Source organism: Ovis canadensis, chromosome X (assembly GCF_042477335.2).
Source record: "Ovis canadensis isolate MfBH-ARS-UI-01 breed Bighorn chromosome X, ARS-UI_OviCan_v2, whole genome shotgun sequence".
NCBI classification, from domain to species: domain Eukaryota; kingdom Metazoa; phylum Chordata; class Mammalia; order Artiodactyla; family Bovidae; genus Ovis; species Ovis canadensis.
The window spans coordinates 23,247,286-23,260,936 of NC_091727.1; the positions used below are offsets into that span (position 1 = coordinate 23,247,286).

At 38.5% G+C, this 13,651-nt stretch overlaps 1 protein-coding gene across 2 annotated transcripts; it reads left to right on the forward strand.

The window, feature by feature from the left end:
• Positions 1–257: 257 nt before the first annotated feature.
• On the forward strand, positions 258–11,478 carry PRDX4 (peroxiredoxin 4). 2 transcript variants are annotated; one of them, XM_070289860.1, is made up of 7 exons: positions 258–722; positions 4,171–4,288; positions 6,464–6,580; positions 7,281–7,403; positions 9,356–9,486; positions 10,446–10,480; positions 11,368–11,478. In XM_070289860.1, the coding sequence occupies exons 1-7, from the start codon at positions 476–478 to the stop codon at positions 11,416–11,418; spliced, it is 822 nt and encodes a 273-aa protein (XP_070145961.1). In that variant the 5' UTR covers positions 258–475; the 3' UTR covers positions 11,419–11,478. The 2 variants fall into 2 exon arrangements, with proteins under 2 accessions (XP_070145961.1, XP_070145962.1); XM_070289861.1 differs by lacking the exon at positions 11,368–11,478 and adding an exon at positions 11,106–11,237 and having other exon boundaries at positions 299–722.
• The last annotated feature ends 2,173 nt before the right edge of the window (positions 11,479–13,651 follow it).

Here is a 13,651-nt window from a genome sequence, read left to right on the forward strand (position 1 = left end):
CGAGGAAAAAAACAGTACCTGTTAGAAGTATAAAGTGCAAGCCATTCAGAGATAAGTTCGTTTCACTTTTGGGGGGCGTGGGGAATGGTGTGCAGTGGTGAGGCTTTGTGGAAGAGACGAGCGTAAAAGGATGTCTAAAGACGTGTGAGAGAGAGAGCGCGTGAGACCAGTAACCGCCGCTGTCGCTTCTCAGAGTTGGGCAAAGCGCCCTGCCTGGGCCCGCCCCAGGGCGCATGCGCAAACGCCCGCAAGGGGATGAGTGGGCGGGGCTGGCGACCACGTGGCCAGGCCGGCTCCCAGAGAGCCCGGGAAGAGGGCGACAGGGGGAGCGGAGGGGCGGGGGAGTGAGGAGGCGGGGCTGGTCTCGCGAGGCCGCGCTTGGGCTCGAGCGAGCGTTGAGCGCGCGGTTGTAGCTGCCTGGAGGCGGGAGAAGTAGCGTTCGAGCCAAGGAACGTGCGACTACGCTCGCGTGGTCATGGAGGCGCCGCTGCCGCCGCCGCTACCCGCGACGACTCTGGCCCCTGGCCGGAGCCGAAAGCTCCTGCTGCTGCCTCTGCTGTTGGTCTTGCTGCGGGCCGAAGCTGTGCGGGGCTTGGAGAAGGAGGAGAGGCCCCGAACCCGCGAAGAGGAGTGCCACTTCTACGCGGGTGGCCAAGTGTACCCGGGAGAGGTGTCCCGGGTTTCGGTCGCCGAACACTCCCTGCACCTCAGCAAAGCCAAAAGTAGGTGGTGCCCCACCATGGCGGGGTGACCGGTGACACCCGGAGGTGGGGAGGGCCAGGGGACACGTGTACCCTGGTTACGGTGGCTACCCGGGGGCCTGGCTTGGGCGGCACCTCCTGGGCTACCTCCGGTCCCTAAGGGGGAGCTTGGTTCTCCTGGGGAGTGGGGGGATGGAGGGGGTTCCAGAGTTGTGAAGAAAGCGGTGGGTTCCACTGATCAGATTTTGGAGGAAGTAGTGGTTACCCCAAAAGCCGCAGATGAGGGAGAGGGTGGCCCTGGTCCTGGGCTTGCAGGCGACGAGGATGCTGTGCAAACTAGAACACTTCCTCAAACATCGCGAAGTGCCTGCAGCGCATCGCGTCTGTTTTCAAGTACGATTTCGGAGAATAATGCGCTGATAAGTTGAATAACGATTCACAGAAAGTTTGGATAAACAGAAAAGTGGCTGAACAACGTTTAGCTCAGGAGAGCAAACGTTTCATTTTGTTGTTGTTGCATCTTACAAAGAAAACTATTAAAAGCCACCTTCCCAGAGACCTTTAGCGTTAATGGGCATCCTTTGTGTTTCTCAGAAATGAAGAGCTTGTTACAGGGTGTATTTTGGAGGCTCTTTGTAGGGAAATGCGGAAAAGGAGGTTAGAAGTAATGCATTTGGGTTGATGATAAACCTCGTGGCAAATTTGTGTCCTGCCAGTTTGGCTTTTGATTATTTGCATTTCTGTCCAGTGTACACAACTAATGGCCACTTTCAGAAAAGACACGTCAGACTAAGTGGATACTGAGAAAATTGTGGCCTGCTGCATCTGGATGTTAAGATCAGCCAAAAAGTGGGTAGGGGCTAAAGGATAAAGAGTGTCCCTTGCTTGCTTTTAAATAACCTGCTTTTCCTACTGACCATCTGGCATTCTGAAGATGTGTATTTGGCTTTTGTGGTCCAGTTACAGCATGTTCCTTGCCTATGTTCAGTGAAAAAAAGCAATGCTTCACAGTTATGAATCCCCAGTGTTAAATGGAATGTTGATATGCCTTAGGATGGAGTGGGAGTGATAAATGAGAAAAACTGTTTTGGCTCCTCAAACATCTGCAGTTCTTTCCTACTGCAAGTTATCTTTAGGTTTTTGTTTTTTAAAAAGCTAATGTTGCACTTTCAAGATCATATTTCCAAGTCTCATTGCTTTTACTTGCCTCCGAAGATATTTTGAAATATGGCAGCCAGTTAAGTGTTTACTGGCATTACATATATTTCCCATAACATGCCATCCAAGTCTGCTCATGGAAGCTAATGGTAGTAATAAGATTTCCCTCTACCAGCAGACCTTTTCAAATTTTAGATATTTGCTACATTTCTCTCATGTGTAGGCTCATCTAGAATTACAGGAGCCAAGGACCTTCACTCAAAACAGAATATTATGGAGCTATTAAGTTCATACTTTCAGATAATTTTTAGTAACATGAAAAATTATTCATGATCTAATGCTTCCTTTTTTCACAAGTGGGATGCAACAAGATCCAAATTTGTGTTTAAAAAGACTAGGAGGAAGGACATCAAAATGTTAACAGTAGTTAAACAGATGGGTTATGGGCAAAGGGAATTTAAATATACTTTATACTCCTCTCCTTTTGCTTTGTTAATTATGATTTGAATTTGGGACAATTTTTGGGTTTTGTTTTTTGGGGATTTTTTGGTAAGAACGTTCTTTATTTTTTTTCTTTTTCTTTTAATTGGAGGCTAATTACAATATTGTGGTAGTTTTGCCATACATTCACATGAATCAGCCATGGGTGTACATGTGTTCCCCATCCTGACATGCGAGTGGTTGCTTTGAGAATTCCATTTATAGATCTTAGCAAACTGCATTCTCTGCTCTATAAACTGATGACAGTTTTTTTAACTAACACTGCAGTTCGTAAATCAAGAACCCAAAATTTCCCTCCCAAAAAAAGAAAAAGAAAGCCATATCTAGGTAGAGTCAAGGATATGAAGGCATGCCTTTCCACCACCTTGCCAAGATTGTTACCATTTAACAAACTTTTACCAATTTGTTAAGCCTAATAATGATGATAAAGCATTCCATCAATGTCTATGAAAAGAACTCAAAAATTAAGATTTTCAGAGCAAAATTTTTCAGTTTTATTGGTTTTCCCAATATGCTAAAATCACTATGGACTATGATTGTAACACATTGTTACAACTATAACGTCACACTTGAGTAGTATTTTTAAATAATATATATAAAGCATATATAGTTCCATATCCTGCTATCTAATTCTCCCTCCTAGCCTTTACCTAATCAGATCAGGATGTTTTTGTGAGGTAGGCTGCTGGCTCAAGATAAGTAATCACCTGTTCTACATTAACTTCACAGAGAAATTAAGTGTGTCTCTGTTTTCAGAGTTATCAAAAATGCTGGCTACTATACAAAATATAATAAATGCTATTATAAGCCTTACTTTCTAGGAACCTTAGTCAAACTTGGAAGCAAGTATTGACGTTAATGTATGTAATGGTTCTGAAAGTTTAAGTGCTATCTAAATGTGTTAACAGAATATCAAGGTACATTATTATCAAAGCATGTGCTAGACTTCCAATCATACCCTGACAAGACAGCAGCATGAACTATTCAATTTCCATTAGGTCACTTGTGCAAGAGGGTCTCTTTCAAAGCCTGGAAAATAATCCTATGGTCTAGGATTTTACCCTTCTGTCCTGACATATTTGCAGATTTTCTATTCCTTGAATGTAGCAGCAGGTCCTCCATGTATACTCAAGAAACTGAACAAACACTTAAATTAATACATCTGGAAGACTGCCATTAGAGAACGGAAAATCTAATTATTTGAAATGTGGCAAGCTGATTAACCTGGAGGAACTATAGTGAAGTATCCCGTAGGGTTTAGTGCAGGGATAGAACGTAGGGGGTCTGTGAGCATGAATAGGAAAAAGAATCTTTATTTTCACTAATCTCCAGCTGGAATATAGCAGTTCTTTCCATTATGAACATCAGCAACAAACCACCTTAGCCTCAGCAGTACTCATTTGTAGTTGTCGCCAAGAAGAATCACATATATTTCATACCATTATTATGGATGCTGCAGGTATCCTGAAACATTTACACTCATCACAATCTTGAGTTGTTACTAGATCACTGCCAGGTCTTGGAGGTTTAAAGTGTTAAGAAAAAGGACACAAATATTAATATATCACCAGTTTTTTTTTATAGTTTTGATGATTGCATTTCAATGTAATTTATTTCCTTTGAAATTCTAAATATGCTAAATATTTTACGCATTTAGTAACACTGCAGAAGTCCATCTGCATCACCAGACTGATAAAAGAGGTCCAAAGATTCCCTCCGAAGCCTTGGTTTTTAGTGATGTCCTAAAGATGTCCTGTCATCCCACCAACCTTCCCATCGTTTAAGAACATCATATGCTTTTCTTTCTTAGTTTCCAAGCCAGCACCTTATTGGGAAGGAACAGCTGTGATAAATGGCGAATTTAAGGAGCTCAAGTTAACTGATTATCGTGGGAAGTACCTGGTTTTTTTCTTCTACCCACTTGATTTGTAAGTAATCCATATCATAGCAGCTAGTAATACCTCAGTCATTATTAATCTTTGCTCAGGAGCATCATATAGTTAGAAATTTCTTAGCACTTGTTCGTAAAGGGCAACCTGAGATGAGTTTTTTTCAAGAAGGTAACATCTTGAATATATTTCAGAATCATAACCCATTGACCCCAATGTTGTATACTTATATATGTGTGATTGTGTTAACATAATGTAATCATTAGACAAAAGCCACAGTTATATTCATTAAACTCACTAAGGCAAGAAAATGGATTGAGAATATTTTAGAAAGCATTTAAATAGCAAGACTTAGGCCACAAATCTCTTTCTCTGTTGATATGAATATTTATAAGGCTTTTTATCTGGTGATACCATTTAACTTTGGCTTTATTATTTTTGTTCTTTGTTGCATGTTACTTTCCTGTGATTTGAACATTTTCATGAAAATATTGGATATGTTTAAGGAATAACACCTATTAACATAAATATGATTATGGAGGGGGTTCTCTCTAACTCTGACCGCACTTTTATAGGTAGAAAGTTGACTCAAAGTAAAGATTCTTCGAGTTTTAGTCACACTGAGGATTTAATTTTGAATTTTTCAAATTCCATGCAAATGAAAAGAATACCAAAGAGAGTTAGCAAAACTTTGATCTTTTCTGTTTGAATATGTTTTTTGGTTACAAAAAGTAAACAGATTATTCTGTCTGTGCCACTGTATACTAAGTTCCTTTCTCCATTAGGAGTAATCTAGAACTATGTAAATATATTTTAAATTTGTAGGGAGGATATACTTAAGCTTGTATCTTTATTCCTATAGACCGGGGGCAGCAAACTTCTTCTATACAGGGCCAGATAGTAAAAATTTTAGTCTTGAAGTGATCTTCATTGCAACTACTCAACTTTGCCATTATAGCACAAAATAGCCACAGACAATAATAAAGGGGTCTTGTACTCCCTTGAAAGTTTATTTGCAAAAACAAAATACAAACCATGACTCTGCATAATATGTAATCTTTTAAATTAGTAAGAACTTCCTTCTTTCTAATCAATTTGTACTATGGCTTGACTAACTAAAATGTATACTATAACTTAACTTCTAATAGAAACCCGAAGTAGACATTTTAATGTATATAAAATGATAGGCCTTCTAAATTCATGTTGCTGTAAAACCAAAAAGCAGCACACATATTAAATATATATGATGCTAATCGTGAATTTTGAAATTAGCCTAACATAGCAGACAAATAAGCTATTTCTCCAGTATTACTTAAAACTCCCTAATGAACAAGGCATATCTAATTAGAGCATGATGTTAGCAATGGTCTTCTGGAGCAAGGAGCTAAGAGAGCTTCTGCTGTATGCATGTAATGCCAGCCAAACTGGACCTGGTTAGAGAAAGAAGAATCCTGGAACATTTGCCACAGTCTGCAAGGAAGAAAATCAGAATTGTAACCCTTCGGATTTCTGCCAAAATTTTTATGTTGGGCCAGTAAGAGAAGGAAATGGCAACCCACTCCAGTATTCTTGCCTAGAGAATCCCACGCACAGAAGAGCCTGGTGGGCTACAATCCATGGGGTCGCAAAGAGTCGGACATAACTGAGCAACTAACACACACACAGTATATCTCTAGGTAACATTTCTTGGGATAACAGAAAGGAGGACAAGGGCCAATCATTCTTACCTTTTGGAAAATATTAAAAGTTCATTTTATAGGTCAGATTTCCAAAGACATAATCTGGATTAGAACTGTCTTCTTGCATATGGCAGTCCTCTACTCAAACAACTGAAACATTTGAAAAGCCTGTATTGGACTGTGGTAGGAACCTGTCCCCTACGTCTATGTTTTTCAAACTTTCTTGACCATGACACACAGCACGGAGTCCATTTTTCATTGCTGCCCTATACACTTACACATACATACAAGGTAACAGTCAGTCTGTATGCACCAATATAAAGTTTATCAAGACATAATTGAGAACTCTATATTTTTTAATTAAATAATATTTGATCCAATGACCATTTCTTAGACTACTCCATTTTGAGAAGGTTCATATATAAAATTGTTCTTAATGTGCATTTTTATATACCAAAGTATTTATAAAAACAAAATCATTTGAAACTAAGTATATGTGTATTTTGAGAATAATGATTTTTTTTTTAAATTTCAGCACTTTTGTGTGTCCAACTGAAATCATCGCCTTTGGTGATAGAATTGACGAATTCAGATCAATCAACACTGAAGTGGTAGCATGCTCTGTTGATTCACAGTTCACCCATTTGGCCTGGTCAGTATCTTAAACTTAACATTTATAGGGAAAGAACAGACATACTCTTAAATTATGGGCAGACAACTCTTAACATGACAGGAATATAGTTATTTATCAGACAGTTCAGGAATAAATTTATCTGAGAGCTGCTAGTTCAATGAAAGTACAGTAAAAATGTTTAAAGATTTTATAGAACATTTCAAATTTTGGAAAAAGTTAAATTCAAAAGATAGATATAGGGACTTCCCTGGCAGTCCAGTGGTGAAAAATTCACCTTCCAGTGCAGAGGGTGCCAGTTCATTCTCTGGCCAGGGAGCTAAGACTCCACATGCCTCACAGCCAAAAACCCAAAACATAAACAACAGAAATGATATTGTAACAAATTCAATAAAGATTTTTAAAATGGTCAGTACCAAATAATTATTTTTTAGAAGATGTAATATCTATAGCAAAAACCACTGAATTCTATGATTATTATGATAAATTGGATAACCTTAATCTGGAGAAATAAATTTTTTTATATTTACTTTATAAGAAGCAATGATTAAATAATTTTTAATTCACTAAACATGAAAAGATGTTCCACCTAATTGCAAAAAATTTGACAGTGAAATGACAAGAGATGCCATGCACATGTTTGTGTACATATGCAGGGAGTGTGGACTATTTTAATGTATGCTGTTTACTTAACCCTGAAAGGTAGATTTTCTGTTAACAGGATTAATACTCCTCGAAGACAAGGAGGACTTGGGTCAATAAGTATTCCACTTCTTGCGGATTTGAACCATCAGATCTCAAAGGACTATGGCGTATATCTGGAAGACTCAGGCCACACTCTCAGGTACCTTTCAGTAGTTGTACATGATGACAAATACAAATATATTTGTAATCCTACTTGAAATGGAATTAGAAGATACAAGGTTGGATCAAGAAATATTTGTTCTACTTGCAAAAATGTTGTAGATAACATTAAAAATAATTGGTGAGTGCCTGACAAACTATATGAGTGTCAAAGACTGTTAGAACTGGAAAATTCTAGAGGTCTTCAGCCCTGTCATTTTACATAAAAACAGATTCAGCATTCCAAGAACTTAGCCAAAGTGACTATAGTTAATTGCAGAACTCAGACATGAACCTAGGTCCCCAAACTTTCTGTCCATTTCTTTCTCTTTTCCAAACTGACTCGAGTAATAGTTTTCCTAAATACAAGTATCATAGTATTTAGCCAACCTGTGCCTCTGGAGTAGGAAAAATTAAGGATATATTTTACTTAACAGCTCTCATTGAGTTACTTGAGCTAACAATTGCTGATGTAATTCTTAGAAAAAAGGGCAGCTTCAGCTTGAAATACTTGTAATTTTCTTATAATCATATTGATTTACTTTGCAGTGCTAATAGTTCATTTAATGTTTTATGTAAAGGTGTCAGTATTTTATAATCTTGTGTTTTTTTAGAACCGCTTTATTGAGATATAATTTACATACCATACAACTCACCCATCTAAAGTATACAATTTAGTATTTTTTAGTATTTCACAGTTGTACAACCATCACCACAATCAATGTTACAACATTTTTATTGCTCCAAAAAGAAATCCCATACCCATTAGCAGTTACTCTCCATTTTACCCAGTCCCCCTCCCCTAGCCCTATACAACCACTAATCTACTTTATGTCTTAATAGTTGCCTATTCTGGACATTTCATATAGATGGAATCCTATGGTATCTGCTCTTTTATGACTAGCCTCTTTCACTTACCGTAATAATTTCAAGGTTCATCCATATTGAATCAATTTATCCTTGCCAAGTTTCTTTTTGTTTTGTATTTGTCAAGTCTATAATTGTTTCTGCCTAGCGATTATTATTAACTCCCAAAGAATAAATATGCTACTAAATACTGAGGCACTTTTCAAATTGACAATTATTTGAACATTTACTGTTGCTGTTGCTAAGTCGCTTCAGTCGTGTCCGACTCTGTGCGACCCCATAGACGGCAGCCCACCAGGCTCCCCTGTCCCTGGGATTCTCCAGGCAAGAGTACTGGAGTGGGTTGCCATTGCCTTCTCCGAACAAACTAAGTAAACTATCTAATATCAGCAAGCACAGCAAATGTCTTAGTCTCAGTCTATCAAAGAAGCAGCATACAAAATCAAAAGAGAAAACAGAAGCAACAGTTTGCTACCAAAAAACAGACAGACTTTCTTTTTATGTGGAGTGTGTGGCTATGATGAGTGTTATGGAGGCAAGGTCAAAATTTCCAATCAGCCTCGCTTACTTCAAAACAGACTTGATCACCTATTATGAGGATTTTCAATTGTGAAAGTAGTACGTGAAAGAACACAAATATGAATAGTAATTAACAATTTTATCTAAGTTTGACCAAGTTGATCTGGTCTAAAGAGACTGAGCCCTAGTAGGTTCAGAGGTTGCGTTACTCATTCAAAAAAAAAATTTAAAGTATTGTAGAATAAGGCTTTGCTATACAGTTTCATCATTTACAGTACAGTCCTAAATCTAGTACACGTGAAGATTCAACTGATAATACTACAGTACATTTCAAAGACAAAAACAAAATTTTAATGCTACCGTTTAACAGTGATAATCCCAAAATACATAGTAGATAGGTGTGGGTATAGGGGTGTGTGCATGTACATACCAGTCAAGGAGGTAGGTAGTATGTTTTTGGTTCTGTATAACATCCTTCTGTTTGAGCGATACAGGGATTCACATTAACTAATATTTGTTTTAACTGAGAACAAATGTCCTCATCTTTCCCATTCTTCTTTTTTACAGAGGTCTCTTCATTATTGATGACAAGGGAATCCTAAGACAGATTACTCTGAATGACCTTCCCGTGGGTAGATCTGTGGATGAGACACTACGTTTGGTTCAGGCATTCCAGTACACTGACAAACACGGAGAAGGTGCCCTTTCCTTCTGTCATAGCCTTTGGATCTTTTAGTTTGAGAGATAGTAGCATAATATGGTTTCTTACCTTAAAAGTAATTTTGATGGTTCCAGAGTCTTCCAATTGTTTTCAAATTATTAGATCTTTTAAGCAAATCAAATTTTAATTATTAATATGAAAGTGCTTTTAACAAAATATCACTAATATATTCTACCTACTGAATAGGATAGAAGAACTGCTATTTTCATAGTCCTTTTGGATAATCTCAGAAAAGTTTCTGCTACTGTAATTTTTCCTATTATGTTTCTGTTAACTTAAAATGTGCCAGCCAATCTGGCCGTATCTAGTAATGCAGGTTTTATTTGCATGTTTTACATTATTTAGCTTTTTTCTTCAAGGTAATTCAGAAATCTTTGAGGTTATTCACTAACACGTTAGTGATCTATTAGTTCACCTTTTCACTCCAAGTTTTTGCAGTAGCCAAATGGTAAACATCAGATTCTTCTTAAAATAGAACATATGTTACATATTCCTTTCAAAAGTATAACTCAGTGCCTGGGTCAGGGTGCTGAAACAGTGAACCATGGCATCAGAACCAAATACTGCAGGGCACAGAAGGTAAGCTTAAGGGGATGTACATTTGAGGAATTTTGCTGTACCCAGACCTTTCGATTCACCAGATTCCCAAACTTTCCAGCTTTACTAGAGGAACACTCAATTTGATTTCTTCTGTTATAAATGTAACTAAACATGACTGAGAAAACTGAAAAATAGCTGTCTGCTGATAAGCTCCAGGACTAAAATTTCTTGTTGCAAGCCAGTAAGCTAATAGAAGTCAAGTGTTCAGTGGCCTAGAAATGTTCTCATTAATATAGGTTCTATTTTCGGTATCATTTGGAAAAGGAAAAGCTGAGAGTTGCTAGAGAGAATTGAACAGTTTTTAAACTGTCTTTTGCCAATTTTTGTTCCTTTCAGTCTGCCCTGCTGGTTGGAAACCTGGTAGTGAAACAGTAAGTCAAGTTCATTTTTCTGTTAAGGGGATGGCTGGGGCCGAAAAGAAGAAGCCAACCCTGGGATAATCTCTGTTTGTAACAGACCTGCCTTGATTTTGTAAATGAAGTAAACATTGCTAGGCAGAACTCCTAAAAGAATTACAGGCATTCTTTGGACTGTAGGGAGAGTACCTGAAACTGGGAAAGCAGAATATGGGACTTGATGCTCTGGATTTTAAAGCCAAGTATTCAGAGAATTATATCATTTAAAAAGCAGAAGGAGGGAAGCAGTGGAGACTTGTTAAATTCAGGGCAAAGAGAATGGTCACAAAATTTTTTCAGTGTATATATTAAAAGCTTTAGAGAAAATCTGGCTTAACTGACAATGAAGCTAATGATTCTCTCCTTGTCATATGAAGGAAGACAAGACTGAAACACATTCTTTCATTTAGGAGGCTATATAGAGTGTTTGTTTTACTTTGCAGTTTGAGATTAAAAGATTACACCCTAGACTGCCAAAAAATCCATTTGAGTTCTCTGCCCCCTTTTCAGGTTGTAGCATACCATCACTTCATCAGCAGATTATTTTACTAATGCATTAACATCTGTAGCCATGCTCCCTTAATGTGTTTGATTTAATTAGACCAAACCTGAAGATGCCGTGAAAGCTTGGTGGCCAAGAGAAGAGTTATAAGTAAGTTTGGGAGTGCTTGAGTACAGATGTTAATTCAGTAGCAGATCACCTGCCTTCTAAAATAGCTGAGATTAAAATTAGCAGGTAGGACAAATCCAGTTTTTCCTAAATATATATAATTTGGTACAGGAAAATAATCTTTACCTTCTTTAGTCAAGAGATGGACAACTATTATCAGACTACTGATGATGTATGTTGTCTTCTTCAACAGATAATCCCAGATCCAGCCGGAAAACTGAAGTATTTCGATAAACTGAACTGAAAATACTTCCTCAGGTCACAGTGCTTGAAACTTCTCAATAAAACTCACTGTGTGTTACCACATTGTGTTACAGTAGTAGTTTCTCGAATAATAGAAAAATCCATGTCAGGAACCAAAGATACTTAGTGTCATTAGACACTGATGCCAAATTCTCTATCGTTCCAAAACATGAAATGTCAGATTGACTCAAACTAGTAACAGGAATACTAACTGACATTTATGGAGTACATGCCATGTGCCAGGCATTGTTAGGAGTATAAGTGCATTTTTTTTTCCACTCAACTCTTATAGTAACTCTTTGAGTTCTTTATTTCACAGATGAGGAAGCAGCTTGCAGAATCAGTCTTTGAACCCAGATAGGCTAATTCTAGTTTCGGGGCTCTTTACGTTCCTCTGTGGCTCACCTCTGGGGGCAGCAGGAAAGAATAGGTTGTGAGCAGAGTTACCTTCCACTGCATCTGGTAGAAACAGTGGACTCCAGACTCTACTCTGTACCCAGCATAAAGCCCTTTGGTTCTCTCTTTTATCTAAATTTACATTTTCAGCTTGTACCAAAACTATAAGTAAGAAATATTTGTATTTAGTTTACAGTGGGAGTTCCCCGGTGGCCTGGTGGTTAGAATTCCAGCCTTTCCCTGGCATGGCCTGAGTTCTGTCTCTGGTTGGGAAACTGACATCCTGCAAGCTGCACAGCGTGGCCAAAAATAAAAAAAGACATACAGTTTAAAACAAAAGTTGAATCTCTAAATATAATGTAACCAGCTATTCACAAATGACCACATATAAAGCTGAACTCCGCCAGTGCTACTTCATCACCTGAATATAGCAATGACTTTTTTTGTAGCTTTTTTGGGGGGGTTCCTCCAGGCGCTCAAGCAAGGAGCAGAGTTTAAAATTATATTTCTTCACTTGTTTACTTTTTTATAGTAAGTTTAAGTTTTAGGGGCCATTGTCATTTAAAGAATATTGTATCTGGGTCTTCAAATCAAAATTAAACAAGAATGAAGCTGTTTCTATACCTAAAGGATATATGTGTACACTGACTTTGTTTTTTTTAATAGAAATGAAATTATTTCTATATTTAGCCTATCATAAGGAATTGATCTACATGTTAAGTATGTAATTTGAACTATGGTTGATTTACAAGTGTCACAACTTTTTAGAAAACATAACCCCTAATACATGTTAAACACCATTCACAAAGCCCAGATGTGTCATTGGGCCTGCGGTTTGTGTAGAGATGGAAAAGGCAGGGCAATCCATTTCTCTTGGATGGACAATTTACTGTTACAATAAGGGAAGCACAGGAGACCTATTCCCAAACATGCAACTTCATAATCTACAGCCAGTGGTTCTCAACTGGGCACAATCTTCCCAGAGCACAGATTGATGTCTGGAGATGTATTTAGTTGTCAACTATGAGAGTGCTACTGGCATCAAGTGGGTAGATTCAAAGATGATGCTACACATCCCACAGTGCACATGACATCATCTGGTCCAAGATGTCAATAGTAGCCGAGAAACCATTCTCTAGGGACAGTTGCCAACAGATTAAGGAAAGGAGACCAGTAAGTTTAGCTACCTATGCAGCAGGCGAATAGACCATGCCATGACAGTAGAAGATTATCCAAAATAATAGGTCAAGAGGTAGCCCAAAGTTTCTATGAAACACTAGGCAAAGTCTTCACACACACATACATACACCATATGGGCTTCCCAGGTTGCGCTAGTGGTAAAGAACCCACCTGCCAATGCAGGAAATGCAGGTTCAATCCCTGAGTCAGAAGATCCCCTGGGAAAGGGCATGGCAACCCACTCCAGTATTCTTGCCTGTAGAATCCCACAGACCGAGGAACCTGGTGGTTCACAGTCCATGGAGTCATAAAGTCAGACACGACTGAAGCAACTTAGCACACATGCAAGCACATACGTCATCTAGGGCTTCCCAGGTGGCGCAGTGGTCAAGAATCCACCTGTAATGCGGGAGACCCAGGTTTGATCCCTGGGTTGGAAAGATCCCCTGAAGAAGGAAATGGCTACCCACTCCAGTATTCTTGCCTGGAGGATTCCATGGACCGAGGAACCTGGCAGGCTACAGTCCGTGGAGGTCTCAAAAGAGTCAGACACAACTGAGCAATTAACACTTTCACTTTTTTCATACACCACATATATGAACATATATATATATTTATGAATAACATCTGTAATTCCCTGCTTCTCCCTCAAATCTCTG

Excerpts from the sequence above, each read along its gene's own strand:
- PRDX4 (XM_070289860.1), top strand. The coding sequence starts at position 476 with ATGGAGGCGCCGCTGCCGCCGCCGCTACCCGCGACGACTCTGGCCCCT. Across the intron at positions 723-4,170 it reads GCACCTCAGCAAAGCCAAAA|TTTCCAAGCCAGCACCTTAT; the intron begins GTAGGTGGTGCC and ends TTTCTTTCTTAG. Across the intron at positions 6,581-7,280 it reads CAGTTCACCCATTTGGCCTG|GATTAATACTCCTCGAAGAC; the intron begins GTCAGTATCTTA and ends TTCTGTTAACAG.